The sequence below is a fragment of the Gracilinanus agilis genome, chromosome 3 (genome assembly GCF_016433145.1).
Source record: "Gracilinanus agilis isolate LMUSP501 chromosome 3, AgileGrace, whole genome shotgun sequence".
Taxonomy (NCBI): Eukaryota; Metazoa; Chordata; class Mammalia; order Didelphimorphia; family Didelphidae; genus Gracilinanus; species Gracilinanus agilis.
This window is the reverse complement of record NC_058132.1, coordinates 416,420,094-416,436,522: the sequence shown is the minus strand read 5'-3', so window position 1 is coordinate 416,436,522 and position 16,429 is coordinate 416,420,094. Positions and strand designations below refer to the sequence as shown.

The 16,429-nt window shown below is 40.4% G+C and overlaps 1 protein-coding gene across 1 annotated transcript; it reads right to left on the bottom strand.

The window, feature by feature from the left end:
- Window positions 1–1,451: 1,451 nt before the first annotated feature.
- LOC123239618 (keratin-associated protein 20-2-like) lies at window positions 1,452–9,804 on the bottom strand. Its single transcript, XM_044666893.1, has 2 exons — window positions 9,753–9,804; window positions 1,452–1,636 (listed from the first exon to the last, which is right to left on the bottom strand). Exons 1-2 carry the CDS (start codon window positions 9,802–9,804, stop codon window positions 1,452–1,454), a joined length of 237 nt encoding a protein of 78 aa, XP_044522828.1.
- Between the last annotated feature and the right edge of the window lie 6,625 nt (window positions 9,805–16,429).

Genomic DNA, 16,429 nt, shown 5'->3' with positions numbered 1-16,429 from the left:
TTATATTCTGTTTATCTTCTGGTAGGAGAATGTAGATTTAGAGATGGCATTCCTCCCCTACATAAATAGATTTTTGTCTTAATTAAAAAGAATGGAATATTCTTTGCCTGATAAAAACTATCTAAGAGAGAAAAGATCAGTTTCCCTAAGGAATTTGTTTCCATTGAATTAATCTCCATAGAATGTCTCTGGACAATTGATAAATTTTTTAGAGATATGTTTTGGGAGAAATCAAATATAGCAAAGCTACTGAGAACGTTTCTGTTAAATCCAGTGGTACATGCTTTTTATCAATGCAGAATAAAGTCTAGGAGCCATATAGTAGTAATAGAAATACATTTTAAGCTAACAATTAACAGGAGAGATACAATTGGTTTGGCACTAGCACTTGTATTGTTTCCTCCACTGTATGGAACACAAGTTCAATCAATAAACTTTTGAACCAATAAACATTTTTTGAGATCCTACAATGTACCCAGAACAGTGCTAAACTCTAAAAGTTTTTTAGAGAGTCCAAGTGTTTGAGCTCAAGGTCAGTCCTGTGAATTGGATAGGTTTGCAGTAGGCTAGAGAAGATGGGGTCCATCTAAGTGGAGAAGTTCCATGACAACCTTCTGAGTTAGTATATGACTATTTTCTGTCATGTTTGTGGTGTGCCATTTACTTGTGCTGTGCTTAAAATCTTTAGATTGTTTGGTGATAACGAAGTGGCGGAAGACAGCTAGACTACCTGGTCAATGGATGAGTTAAGCCAAAATCTTACAGTCATCAGGAACATCTTGGATGTGGAGGTCACAGACTATGACCATGGCTCCATGAACATGTAAATCTTTTTGAAACCTTGAAGATAAAACCCCTATTCATGTATGCCCAAACTGTGGGTTATGGGCTGCAGCTTATATGCCTTGCCTTTGATAAAAGCAAAAGTCAAATGTTAGAAAGACATTTCACAAAGAAAAAATGTTTGAACAGAAATCTGGAGACATATCACTTCATTGCAGAAGATGAATTGGAGAAAAATTCTTCTGCAATAAAAAGAAGACTTAGACAAGATTGAAAATCTCACAATGTGGATCCAAAACCCAAGTACCAGGAGGTCAAGGAAAAGAGGCGAAAACAGTTTTGCTTAGCCAGTAAAACAAATTTATTTGAAAATTGTAATAGGCACCTTGACTGTGATATTTTAGAGATGAGTAAACTTGCTGAAAATGAGCTGTTGGAGGAGTCTTCCTCCTGAAAGGCAAGATTCTGCATCATTTCCCAGAAGAAAGGATCCTGCTGTTTATCTGTCTCTACCACTTGGTTGTTCTATGTATGCCATGGAGATTTCAAGGATCTTTTGGGGTAGCTCTCCCATGCCACCTAGGTATAGAGGCAGATGGAATGTAATGTCCTTACATTGCCTTATAATTAGCCCAAAGAAGGGAAGGACAAGTCAGAACAAGTAGTTTTCAGTAGCAGCCATAGGAGTAATATCTTCCATAGCAAAATGGGCGGCAACAACCATAGCCATAGCCACCATAGCCATAGCCACCATAGCCCAGGCCTCCATAGCCACAGCCACCACAGCCATATCCTAGGCCACGGAAACTGCCACATCCACAGCCATAACCAGAGCCATAGCCATAGCCCAGGCCTCCATAATAGCCTCCGTAGTAGCTCATTGTATCAGGATTCACAGAATTGAATGGTTGTCAAGAGTAGGTTGTATGAATGTCTAAGGAACCATCTGCACAGTGACTTTTATACCCTTCCAAAAGAGGGTGAAGCCAACCCATTCCCGAATCATGCAAGTCCCATGAATGAAAATTGCCAGGGCAAAATAACATTCTTGTCATTGTTTGTTCCCTGACAACAAATCGTCCAGCTCATTAAGGGTTCTTTTCCCTTGATTTGCTGTTTCTCTGAGAAGGCACTGTTGCATTCCTAAAATAAGAAATGATTATAATGTTGCAAAAACCCATGTGGTTAAAGTGGCTTGTGTCCTGCCCTGGCATCATGGAAGCCCTTTCCCAGATGGCATTGTCTTCCTTCCATTACATCCCCTGCTCTGACCTTCTGAGTCTTTATCTGGGATATGGAATCCTGTGTCTCTTATTAAGTGCTTCTTGAGACTCAAGTGACAGAATAGTTGATGCAAATTTCAGGTTTCATTTGAGATAGTGTAGGGGCACAATTGCATGGACTATATCAATCAACCATTCCTAAAGTGTCCAAAGCACAAACTATATCCCCAGTGTTTCCACTGTGCCTGCTGCTGTGCTCATGGTTGGGAATGCAAATAAATGTCAATAGAGTTCCTATCTTTGGACATTTCTAAATATCTAAGACCAGTGAGAACGTGAAAAGAAAAAGGTACCTGTTACAAACATGGGGATGTGATAGGAGATCTCAGAGGTAGAGGAACAAGCTACAAAGGGGAAAAGGAAAAGTCAGTTTCCATAGGGGGGATAAGATTTGAGAATATAATTGACCTTAAAAAGACAGAGGAAGGAGAGGATTCCGTGCAAGGTGTACAACCAATTAGTGCAAAGGCAAACAGAAGGGACATGTAACACACTGTCTGAGTGAAGGAAGGTAGGTCAGCACTGAAGTATCATAAAATGTGAGGAGGGAAATAAAGTGTACAGAGATTGCAACAGTGGGAAGTTGATGAAGGTGTTAAAATGCCAGACAGAGGATATCTATTTAAAGCAGCACAGACCAAGAAGTGTCTGGACTTTACAAAATCTTGGTGTGATGCCAGAGATTTGGGGAGTTACATGGGGATAGAAGTCAGAAGAATGCTTTAGAAAAATCCCTTTTGCCTCTGAGTGGAGGCAAATATCCCAGATGAGTGGGAAGAAGTCTGAGGCAGGGAAGCTTATAAAAGCCACTTAAGGTGAGGTGTTATGATGGTCTGATATAAGGTGGGGACTTCGTGAGTGGAAAGCAGTGTTGGGTTGTCATAGATGCTGTGAAAGTAGAAAGGACAAATTTTGTTGGTTGATCAGAAAGGTGAAATGATGTGAGGGGTCATGAAAATCCCTGAGATTATGAACCTAAAATCTTGTTTTAGGTTGGTGTTCCTGAAAGTTGAGAAACTGTGAAGAAGCAGGGTGCTTTTGATGAGGGTAGATGAGGAGATTTTTTGAGACTTTGGAGCTTTAAGATGTCAAGGGTATATCAGGTTGAAATTGTGAACATCACCAGTTCATGATGTGGGTGGAATTTAGGTTTGGATAAAGGTATGGAGATGGAGATGTGGCAGTGAGTGGCAGAGAGGTCTCTGAAGCCCTGGGGTCTAAAGAATATCTACTCTTTCACCCCTGAAGAGAACAAAATGGATAGGAAATAAAAGAGGCAGAATCTTGGGCTTCAACCAGAGTTAGTCTGTGTGACATGACATGATGTTGGGGTATTTAAGGTGAGCAACAAGAACAATCATTTAAGAAGGTTGATGTCAAGCATACCCAATGACAGCAGGAGGCCAGTGGTGTCAAAGGCTGAAGGGAGATCAAGAAGGAAGATTCAGAAGAGACCAATAATTTTGGCCAAGAGGACATTATTGATGAATTTGGAGAGATCAACTTGCTCTTGAAGGTGAGGGTCAGGGACAAGATGTCCAGGGTTTTCAAAGACAATGAAAGGAGAACAGCCAGGGACCTGAGGAGGTCCCTATGACCATGGCACAGCCATAGACTTTTAAAATATGGAATTGCCAGGATGTGCTGATAATTGGAGGTTGGATATGTTCATGTAGTCTGGGAATAGGTAAACAGCCAGGTGAACAAGTGAGTTCAGGGAAGATTCTGGACTGGAACTAGAGATGAGTTAGTGAGTTTCAGAGAGAAGGGAACTGAACTTACTAGAGCTGAAGAGGTCACTGACTTAGAAAATATTGTGGGGAGAAGAAAGGCTGTAGCTCCCTAGTTGTGGAGCATCTCAGAAAGACTTCAACTGACCAGAAGAAAAATAAACTCAAGGTGGATGGAGAAAGAACAGATGTCTCCTCTCTCTTGCCAGGTTCAAATCCTCTCACAACTTCACTCTGAAGAATAAGGAATCCCAATGGAAAGTCATATGACCACCAGAAACCCCACTGTGATCTTGAGATTGCAAGAAGAGGTACACGAGAGAACTAGAACTAGCCATTCCCTTTGTATGGCTGGTCATTAGCTAAGCTGGAGAGTTTCCAGAGGAGTCCATGCCTGCTCATGAAAGGGTCTCCAGATCAAGCCATAAGAAACTCCCTTGAATGAACTGGGACTCTTGGGCTTAGATGCAGTGATGGTGAACCTTTTTGAGACTGAGTGCCCAAACTCTCATGCTGCATATGAGCCCCACCTCTAATATTCTACCCCAGCCAGGGAAGAGAGGAAGAGTTCCCATTGGCTGCTGGGTTGAGGGGCAGGTGATGCGAGAAATGTCCTTAGGTGTGCGTGGAGAGGGGAAGGGGGCAGCTCCTCCTGGAACTCGTGCCATATGTTCACCAACACAGGCTTAGAAGATTTTCATGAACTTGTGCTACCTCTCTTAAGGTGTTTTAGTGGTTGCCATGTAGTATAGGTATTAGTTCTATCCTGTTTTTCTCCATGGGGAGAATTTGGATTCAGAGAAGGCATTTCCCCTCAGTAAACTGATTTTCAACTTTGTTAAAGAGAATGAAATATTTTTTGCCCAATGAGAGCTGTCTGACAGAAGCTATCTATTTAAATCATCACATAACAAGATACAACAAAAGTTTACCAAATAATATATCCAAGACTGGGACTTCCAGGGGTTAGAGAGGAATACTTTAGCAAAATCCCTTGGGCGGATGAAGAGAGAAGGGATTTGGGTGGGAAGAAGTTTGAGATAGGGAGGCCAGTCAAAGATTCTTTTAGAGAAAAGCTACAAATGAGTGTAGGTGAGAGAACAGAAGGCAGATTATAGCTCCTTGGTTGTAGAGCATGTCAGAAAGACTTCAATTCATCAGGTGAAAAATAAGCTCATGGTGTGTGAGACAGTAACAGGTCTCTCATCTCCCAGTATTCAAACTTCTCACGACCACACACCAAAGGATAAGGAAACCACAGTCACATGGCACCAGAAATCCTACTGTGACCTTGAGATTTCAAGAAGAGGCACATAAGGGAATAGAACTCAGGAAGTTGAAGTAATGGTCTGTCTGTAACCTGAAGTGCTCTGGTATATTGCTGGTCTTTAGTTGAGCTGGAGTGTACGGAGGAGTTCAGGTAGAAGGGCCTCTACTTCAGGCCCTAAGATACTCACTTGAAGGAACTGGGACTCTTGGACTTTAGAAAATATTCAGAGCATTGTCGTAGCTCTTTTAATTATTTTAATGGTCACCCCATAGTTACAGGTATGAGATCTTTTCTTTCTGTGGGGAGAACATGATTCAAAATTATCATTTCCCCTTCACAAATTGATTTTTGCCTTTTATAAAGAGAATGGAATATTCTTTACCCATTGGGAGCTATCCAAGAGAGAAATTATCTATGTCTTGAAAGATTCATTTCCATGGAATTGACCTTTCTAGAATGTCTTCTGACAAATGATTGGTGAATTTACGAGTTATATTTTGAGGTCAATCCAATGTAATGAGGCTGCTGAGGGCATTTCCCTTGAAAATGCAGTGGATACACTGAAATATGCATACTTCTTATGAATGGAGAGTAATGCCTAGGAATAACAAAAAATTCATTTTATACTAATAAATAGCAGGAGGAATAAGAAGTACTTGTGCTGTTTCTGAACTGTCTGAAGCACAAGTTCAATCAATAAACATTTAAGTGCCTATAATGTGCCAGCTAGAGTGCTAAACTGTAGCATTCTTCACAAGAACCTATTTGAGGGGGAAATGATTCAGGAGCTCTGTTGGCTCCTAGAAGTGAGGAATCCAAAAGCTCAAGGCAGTTTGTGGAGTAACAAAGCAAATGCTCTTTGCCTGAGAGTCTGAATTGTTCAGTCATTTGAATGGTTTATAGAGACCTGTGCAATAATTATTGCTCTATGCATGGGATAACTTCCCTTAAGGTCAGTGTAGTTGATGGTCAGGATGTACAGTGGTTTGGAGGAGATGGGGCCCACCGAAGAGGAGAGATTCCATGACATCCTTCCCATTTAATTTATGTCTCTTCTGTAGTCTTTATTGGGTACCATTCACTCATGCTGTACTCCAAAAATTCAGATTGTTTGGTGATAACGAAGTGGTGGAAGACTGCTAAACAAGGAATAGGCTAAGCCCAATTTTAACAGTCACCTAGGACACCTTGGTTGTGAAGGTCACATACTATGAAAATAACACCATGAACATGGGAATCTTCTTGAAACCTTGAAGATAAGACTCCTATCCATGTGTGCTCAGAACATGGGAGAAGGACTGTAGCTTATAGGGACATAAGCTTTGCCTTTAGTAAAGTGGGGTCTGAATATTATGAAATACTAAAATTTAAGTACTAGAGAAGTTCAATTTTAGAAAGATATTTAACAAAGAGATAGCATTTTTTAAGAAACAGAAATCTTGAGAGTTATCATGTCATTACAAAAGATGAATTGGAGAGAAAATATTCTGCAATGATGCAGAATATCAAGTTTAAAAATTTCTTCATGATGTGAAGCTGGAATTGAAATAAAATAAGGTCAAGGAGGAGAGGTGAAAACAATTTTGCTAAGCCAGAGAAATATATTTATTAGAACATTGTTACAAACATTTCAGTTTTGTTGTATCTTGAGCAAACTTTTTGGAAATGAACTATTGTTAGAGAATTCTCCCTCATGAAAGATGAGATTCTGCATCATTTCCCAGAAGGACAGGACCTGTTGCCTCTCCATCCTTGCTACTTGGTTGTCCTGCATGGACTGGAGGGATTCCAAGGACCTCTTGTGGCAGCTCTCCAATGCCACCTGGTTGTAGAGACAGATGGAATGTGATGTCTTATAAGGCCTTGGAATTAGGCCAAAGCAGGGAGGGACAAGGATTCCATGAAAGGCCAGGAACAAGTAACTTTTCAGTAGAAGCCATAGGAAGAATATCTTCCACAGCAAGATGGACGGCAGCAGCCATAGCCATAGCCACCATAGCCATAGCCACCATAGCCCAGGCCTCCATAGCCACAACCACCATAGCCATAGCCTAGGCCACGGAAGCAGCCACATCCACAGCCATAACCAGAGCCATAGCCATAGCCCAGGCCTCCATAGTAGCCTCCGTAGTTGCACATTGTGTCAGGATTTGCAGAGTCAGATAGATGTCAGGGGATAAATTGTGTGAATGTGTATGTCACCATCTGCAAGGTGGCTTTTATATATTTCCAGCAGAAGCCATGACAGATTCATTCTAAAATTGCATAATTCCCATTAACAAAATTGCCAGGGCAAAATCACATTCTTGCCATTTTTTGTTCCCTGACAATAATTCCTTCTGCTCGTTAAGGTTGTTTTCTCTTGATTTGTTGTTTCTTTGAGAAGGTTCTACAACAATCTTTTTGCTGAAATAAGAAGTGATTATAGTGTTGTCAAACTATATGTGGTTAATGTGGCTGGTGCCCTACTCAGGTTTCATAACATCCTTCTCCTAGGTCGCATTGCCCTCCTTCCATTTTGCTTGCCACTCTGGTCTTCTAATCCTTTAGGTTGCCTTTGTAATCCTTTCTCTTTAAATAAGTTCTTCTTGAGACTCAAATGAAAGAATCACATAGATTTCAGAATGGAGTTGACATAGTGGTAGGGCACAACTATATGGAATGAGTTGATCAATCAAACATTCCAAAACTAGACCAAGCAATACCTTCCTAGTGTTTGCACTTTGACACAATGAAATGTCAAGAGAATTCCTGTCCTTGAACAATTCTAAGGTTCCAAAGTCAGTTAGGAAGTGACAATAAGGCACCTGCCACAAACATGGAGAGTTGATAGGAGATCTCAGAGGCAAAGGTATAAGCCACTGGGAGGAAAGGGTTATAGATGGGGTTAGAGTGGAGGTTCTGTTGGACCAGGGAAAGGCAGAAGGGAAGGGCAGAAGACCAGAGGTTACTGGGCTTGGTGGGCAGCCAGCCCATGCAAAGGACATGCAGTGTATTGTTTGAGTGAATGTAGGTAGGCCAGCATGGGTAGGATCATGAAGAATGGGAAGGGCATTAAGGTGTACCAAGCCTAGAAGGGTAGGAAGCAGCTAGATGCTGAAGACGGCAAAATGCTTGACAGACATCCATTTAAAACATCACAGAATGAGAAGCAATGAAAATTTATCATGTAACAATGTGAAGTTTAAGGCTTTTTCAATTAGAGGGGGAGAGAAGTCAGAAGAATGCTTTAGAAAAATCCCTTGGGCAGCTGAGTGGAGAAAGAATCTGAGCGGGAAGAAGATTGAGGCAAGGAGGTTGATTATGGGTTCTTTCATAGAGGTGCTGTGAAGCCTGACCTAAGGTGGGGACTGTGTGAGCAGAGTGATCTACTTGAATGCCAGAGATGTGAAGGTAGAAAGGACAAGTTTCATCAACTAATTAGAAATGCTTAATGGTAGTGAAGGGTCAAGGACATCCCTGAGGCTGTGAGCCTGTTTTTGGATTGGTGTTGGAACAGAAAAATTGGAAGAAGGGAAGGTGTTTTGGATGACGCAGGATTAAAACATGTTCTAAATTGAGGAGCTTTGAGCTGTCTATGGGACATCAAGTTGAAAAGGTACACATCAACAGTTCATATTGTGGGGCTGTATCTCAGGACTGATGGAGATCTAGATATGAAGATGTGGTAGTGAGTAGCAAAAAGAATGTCTCTGAAGCCCTGGGATCTAAGGGAGGGTCTATTCGCTCAACCTTGGTGAATGCTTGGGGAGAGGAAAGGAAAAAAATGTTGAGCTTCAGTCTTCTGCATTTTGTTTGATGTAATACCATGGTGAGGAAGAAGGAATGATCAAGTAGGAAAAGCAGTGCCAAGCTCGCCAGGGAACATAAACTGGACAGCAGTAACAAAAGCCAAAGGGTTTGAAAGAAGGAAGGCTCAGAAGAGGCCATAAGTTTGGACTTTGAAGGTATCACTAGGCAAAATTAGAGAGAGCAGTTGCTCTTGAAGGTGCCCCAGATAAAGAAGGCTTTAAAAGACAACAGGTAATTAAGATGTTTTTTTTTCTACAAAAAAACTGAAGAGGAAAAAGATTGGAGAGAAAATATTCTGCAATGATGCTCAAGCATAAGTTAAGATTGAAAATTTCTTTATGATGTGAGAATTTTAACCCAGGTACTAGGAGGTCAAGGAGAAGAGGCGAAACGTTTTGCTAAGCCAGAAAAACAAGTTTATTTGAAAATTATAAGAGACACCTTAGCCATAGAGATAAACAAACTTGCTGGAAATGAACTATTGTTGGAGGAGTCTCCCTCCTGAAAGGTGAAATTCTGCATCATTTCCCAGAAGGACAAATCTTTCTGTTTCTTCATCTCTGCCACTTGGCTGTCCTGTAAGGCCAAAGAGATTCCATTGGGTCTTGTGGTAAGTCTCTGATGCAACCTAGCAGTAGAAGCAGAGGGAATATGATGTCCTTACAGTGCCTTGGAATTAGCCCAAAGAAGGGAGGGAGAAGAATTCCACAAAAGGCCAGGAACAAGTGGTTTTTCAATAGAAGCCATAAGAAGAATATCTTCCACAGCAAGATGGGCGACAGCAGCCATAGCCATAGCCACCATAGCCATAGCCACCATAGCCCAGGCCTCCACAGCCACAGCTACCAAAGCCATAGCCTAAGCCACGGAAGCAGCCACATCCACAGCCATAACCAGAGCCATAGCCGTAGCCCAGGCCTCCATAGTAGCCTCCGTAGTAGCACATTGTGTCAGGATTTGCAGAGTGGTGGATGTCAGGGATAAGTTGTGTGAATTTGTATGGCACCATCTGCAAGGGGGCTTTTATACACTTCTAGCAGAAGGCATGACGGATTCATTCCAAAATTGCGTAATTCCCATTAACAAAATTGTCAGGGCAAAATCACATTCTTGTCATTGTTTGTTCCCCCCTCTTGATTTGCTGTTTCTCTGAGAAGGCCCTGCCACAATCTCATTCCTATAATAATAAATGATTACAGTGTTGCATGTCTATGTGGTTAATGTGGCTGGTGCCCTGCCCAGGCGTCATAGAAGCCCTTTCCTAGGTCGCGTTGTCCTCCTTCCATTACATTTACTGCTCTATCTTCTGAGTCTTTATCTGGGCTATGGAATCCTGTGTCTCTTATTAAGTGCTTCTTGAGACTCAAATGATAGAATAATTGATGCAAATTTCAGATTGGAGTTGAAATTGTGGTGGAGTACATCAATCAAACAATGATTCCAAAAACATCCGAAGCATATGGTAGCCACCATACTCATAATTGGGGGATACAAAGAAATGTCAACAGAGTCTTTGTCTCTGGGCAGCCTAAAGTTCTAGGGCCAGTGAGAATATGAAAACAGAAAGGTATCTGGAAAAATATGAGAGATGAAGGGGAAAAAAATCTCAGATGTAGAAGCATAAATTACTAGTCAAAAGGGGCAATGATATGTGCCACAGTTAAGTTTAGGACTGAGAATATAATGGACCAGATAGAAAGTCAAAGTGAAAGGGAAGAAATAGGAGAGGACTCTGGGCAGAGTTTATACCTAGCCAGTACAAAAACAAGTTGAAAAGGACACGCAGTGCATTGTCTGAGTGAAGGAAGATAGATCAGCAAATATAGGAAGGCAAATAAAGTATGCTAAGACTGGAAATATGAGAAGAGACCATCTGATGAAGGTGTTGAAATGCCAGAGGATATCTACTTAAATTAGTACAGAATAGGAAGCAACTGTTGTTTACAAGATAATTGGTGCATGCTGGAAGTACTGTGAAGTGTTGATAATATGAACTTGAGTAGGATCCTACAATCTGGATTAAGGATGTAGAAGCCAACTGAACAATGGAATTCAGAGAAGATACTGGGCTGGAATTGGAGACGATTTAGTAAGTTTCAGAGAAAAGTTCTTAGCATTCTTGAGCCTACTGGAAATGAGAAGGTTACTGACTAAGACAATGTAGTGGAGAGAAGAGATTGCATGCTGTAGCTCTCTGGTTTTGGAGCATCTAAGAAAGATTTCAATGACTAGGAGAAAAATGAGCTCAAGGTGTTTGAGATAACAATATGTATCACCTCTCTCCATCTGCTTCCAATCCTTTGATGACATCACTATAAAAGATAAGAAATATCAATAGGATGCCTCATGACCACCAGAAATCCCTCTGAGACCTTAATATTGCATTAAGAGTCGCATAAAGTACTAGAATTCAGGAAAATGGAGTAATGGTCCATCTATGAAATGTAGTTCCCAGTGCAGTATTTAGCTAAGCTGGCAAATATCTAGAGAAGTCCATATCTGATGGTAAGATACTTCCTGATCAAGCTCTAAGAAGCTCATTTAAAGAAACTGGGGCTCATGAATTTCGAACAACCACAGAGTTGTTCTAGCTCTCTTAAGGTGTTTTTAATGAAAACTATATAGCATGAGAACTAGATCTGATTGTCCTCAGGGGTGAGAAGGTAGAATCAGAGAAGTCATTTTCACCATTAACTGATTTTTTACTTTACTAAAGAGATTGAAATATTGTTTGCCCAATGAGAGTTTTTCAAGAGAGAAATAATCTTCCTGAAAGAGTACTTTCCATTGAAGTGACCTTTATAGAATGCTTTTCAACAAAGACATGGTGAATCATTTCAAGATAAATTTCAGGAGGAATTGATTGTACTCTGGTTTCTGAGGGCATTTCTGTCAAAAAGGAAGTGGATACACAGAAACATACATGCATTTTGTGAATATAGAATAATACCTAGGAGTGACATAGCAACAGAAATACATTTAAGCTCAAAAACAGCAAGAAGGGCAAGATCCCGTGGTAGTGGCATTTGTACTATTCCCTCTACCATATGAAACAAGATCAAACAATAAACATTTTAAGCAATAAATATTAAGTACACACTTACTATGTGACAAGCACCCTGCTGAGCTCTGGCTTTCTTCCAAAAACTTCTCTGAGTAACATTATTTCTAGGGCCGCATTGGTCCAGGGTGCTGAGGAATCTAAAGGACTGGAGCCTCTTCCCCTGGAAGCTTTCTAATTGATCAGAGTTCACGTGCTGAGTAGTTTGTAAGAGTACTTTGAAACAATGATTCCACTTCCCCTGAAGATGGAACAGTCTCAGCTAGAGGGCAGTGTTAGCTAAACAGGTTGTGTTGGTGATAGGAGAGATGGCACTGGAAGGGCAATGTTCCATGACACCCTTCAGACTTGGTATATGACTTTTTTCTATATTCCTTGTGGTGCACCATTCACTTCTATTGTGTCCCAAAACTTCAAATTACTTGTGATGAGAAATTGGTGGAATACAGCTAGACAAAGGATAAGGTAGGTAAATTCTTTTTTTTAAAACCATTACTTCCATCTTGGAATCCATGCTATGTATTGGTTTCAAGGCAGAAGAGTGGTAAGGGCTAGGCAATGGGAGTTAAGTGAATTGCCCAGGGTCACTCAGTTAGGAAGTGTCTGAAGCCAGATTTGAAAGGTAAGTCAAATTCTGATAGTTATCAGGGACACCTTGGATGTAGAGTTCATGAACCATAAACATAAGTCCATGAACATATGAATCTTTTTGAAAAATTGGAAGATAAAATTCCTGATCATATATGCCTAGAATTTGGGTAAAGGGCCACAATTAATAACATAAATGTCTTACCTTCTTTTTGGACTGGATGTTATGATTTACTGCAGTGTCAGTAGTGTAGAAGTCAAATTTCAAAAAGACATTTAACAAGGAATTAATACAATTTTTCAATAGAATTCTGTAGAGGCATTGCTTCATTGCAAAAGATGAATTAGAGAGAAAATATTCTTCAGTGACATTCAAACCATATGTGAAGATTGAAAATCTCTTCATGATGTGAAAACTGAAAGTCAGGTACAATGACATCAAGGAGGAGAAGTAAAACAGTTTTGTTATGCCAGTGAAACAAGTTTATTAGAACATTGTAAGAGACACATCAACCATGGTATAAAAGAGCTAAGCAAACTTGCTTTAAATGAGCTGTTGTGGGGAGAGTCTCCCTCATGAAAGGTGAGATTCTGCATCATTTCCCAGAAGGATGTTGCTTCTCAGTCTCTGCTTCTTTATTGTCTTCAATGTTTCATAAAGATTCCAGCATCCTCTTGTGGTAGCTCTTCTGTGCCATGCAATCTTAGAGGCAAATGGAATGTGATGTCCTTACAATGCTGTGGAATTAACTATGTCCTTACAATGCCTTGGAATTAGCCCAAAAAAGCGAGGACAAGAATTCCACAAAAGGCCGGGAATAAGTGGGTTTTCAGTAGAAGCCATAGGAAGAATATCTTCCGCAGCAAGATGGGCGGCAGCAGCCATAGCCGTAGCCACCATAGCTACCATAGCCACCATAGCCCAGACCTTTGTAGCCACAGCCACCGAAGCCATAGCCTAGGCCACGGAAGCCGCCACATCCACAGCCATAACCAGAGCCATAGCCATAGCCCAGGCCTCCATAGTAGCCTCCGTAGTAGCTCATTGTGTCAGGATTCAAAGAGTTGGATGGATGTCCAAGTGTAGGTTTTGTGAATGTGTATGGCAGCATCTACACAGTGACTTTTATATCCTTCCAAGAAGAGGTGTGGCAGACTATTTCTAGAATTGCATAATTCCCAATAATAAAATTGCTGGTTAAAATAAAATTCTTGTCATTGTTTGTTTTATGAGAATAATTCATACAGCTCATTAAGGTTATTTTCTTCCAATTTGCTATTTCTCTGAGAAGGCTCTGCTACAATCTTGTTCCCGTAATGAGAAATGATTATAATGTTGCCAAAGCTTTTGTGATTAATGTGACTGGTGTCCTACCTAGGCTTCATGGCACACCTCTCTGTAAATGTTTGCTGCCCTGTCCTTCTGATTCTTTAGATGGGGAGTTAGATCTTATCTCTTAAAAAGTGCTTCTTGGGACTCAAGTGACAGAATAATTTATGTTTTACTCAGATTGGAATTGAGATTTTGGTGAGGCACAACTATTGAATATGTCAATCAAACAACCATTCTCAAAGCACAAATCACTTCTTCAGTGTTTCCATTGTGCTAATTTTTATACTCAGTACTCAGAAAACAAAGAAACATCCACATAAACCCTGTCTGTCAGCAGTTCTAAATTTCTAAGGCCATGAAAGCATGAGAACAAGAAGGTATCTGCCACACATATGGAGAGTAGATGTAAGAAGATATTTGAGGCAGAGGCACAAGCCACTGCAGGAAAGGGGCAAGGCAACATGCCACAGGTGGGGTTAGGACAGACAATATAATGGATCAGAGAAAGAATAAGGAGAGAGAAGAGAGGAGAGTATTTTGGGCAGAGTGGACAGTCAGCCAGGGAAAAGGCAAGCAGAAGAGAATGCAGTATAGTGTTTGCATAAAAGATAGTAGGTTAGACTTCCCCCATAAAATGTGGGAAGAGAAATAAAATTTTTGAGAGTTAAAAGGTAGGAAAGGATCATTTAATGAAGAGGGCCCAATGCCTGACAGAAGCTATCTATTTAAATCAGCACAGAATAGGAAGCAACTGGATTTTAAAAGATAATTGGAGGGGGCCAGGGATGTTGGTGGTAAGAGGTGGAGAGAAGTCAGAAGAATGCTTTTTTAGAAAAATCCCAGGGCATTGGCTTTGGGAGGTGGAAGGGAGAGTGGAGGAGCGGGGATTATGAATCATGTAACCATGGAAAAATATTCTAAATAAAAATTTTTAAAGTAAAAGAAAAATCCCAGGGCAACTGAGTGGCAAAAAAAGCTGAGTAAGAAGACTGAGGCAGGGAGAACTATCAAGGCACTTGAAGAGAGGTGCTGGGAGGGCTTTATCTGAAAGAGAGACTATGTGAGTCGTCAGAAGTGTTTAAATATGAAAGATGTTGTGAAGATAGAAAGAAAAAATTCTGTGAACAGATCAGATAGGAACAATGATATTGATGGTTCAAGTATAGTTCCTGAAACTTTGAACCTAAGATCTTGACTTCATGTTGATCATCTTGAAAGGAATAGAGAAGTTGAGAAGACATAGGGAGTTTTTGAAGAGGCGTGATGAAGAAATTGGTTCTAAACTTGGAAGCTTTAAAATATCTAGGGAGCATCAAGATGGAATTTTGTATCTCAGGAGAGATGCCACTCTGGATCTGGAGATATATCACTGAGTAGCAGAGAAAGTCCCTTTATTACTTATTAAACTCCTATTATGTCCCAGGTAAGGTGCTAAGCACCAACTTTTCCCCCAAAGACTCATTTGAGGGACATAATTTCTGGGGCCATGTTGTTCTATGGAACTGAGCAATCTAAGGGCTAACAGCCAGACTACAGACCATGAAAGCAGATGCTCTCTCTCTGAACCTTTGAGTTGATTAGAGAGTTTGTGTTTGAGTGCTTGTAGCAAAGGATCTATTTTTCCCAAGTACTGGAGGACCTCGGCTTGAGGTTAGTGTTGTGAGTTGAGCTGGTTGTATAGTTGACTGGAGGACATGGAGCCAAGAAAGTGGCAAGGTTGCATGACAACTTTCGTATTTGGTATGACTTTCTTCTGTAGTCTTTGTGATGGGCCATTCAATTGTATTGTCCTCTAATTCTTCAGATTATTTGCTGGTATCGAATTGGAAGAAGTCAGCTGGACAAGAGATAGGCTAGGATGAATCCCGATTGTCATCAAGAATATGTTGGATTTGAAGGTCACAAATAAACCCCTATCCATGTGTACCTAAATTGTGGCATAAGGGCTGCAGCTTATATGGACAAAGTTACACTTTGGTAAATTGGGGACTGAATATTATAACGTATGAAAATTGAAGTACAACAGAAATCCAATTTTATTTTATTATTCATTAATTTTAATTTTAATTTTATTTTCTAAAATATTTTTCCATGTTTACATGACTCATTTTCTTTCCTTCCCCTCTTCCTTCCCTCCTCCCAGAGCTGATAAACAATTCTACTGGGTTGTAGAAATGTTATCACTTGATAGCTATTTCCATATTATTCATTTTTACCATGGAAATGAAACCCCAAATCATATGTCCATGTAAACAAGTGATAAGTCATAAGTTTTTCTTTTGTGTTTCTACTACCTTAGCTTTTTCTCTCAATGTCGATAGCATTCTTTCTCATACCATAACATCTTCAGGAATGTCCTGGATTATTGTACTGCTACTAGTAGTAAAGTCCATTACATTGGATAGTTCCACAATGTTTCACTTTCAGTGTACAATATACTCTTGTTCTGCTTATTTCACTCTGAATCAGTTCCTGGAGGTCTTTCCAGTTCATATAGAAATCCTCTAGTTCATCGCTCCTTACAGGAAAATAGTATTCCAACACCATCAGATACTACAGTTTTTCAGCCATTCCCCAATTGAAGGACAC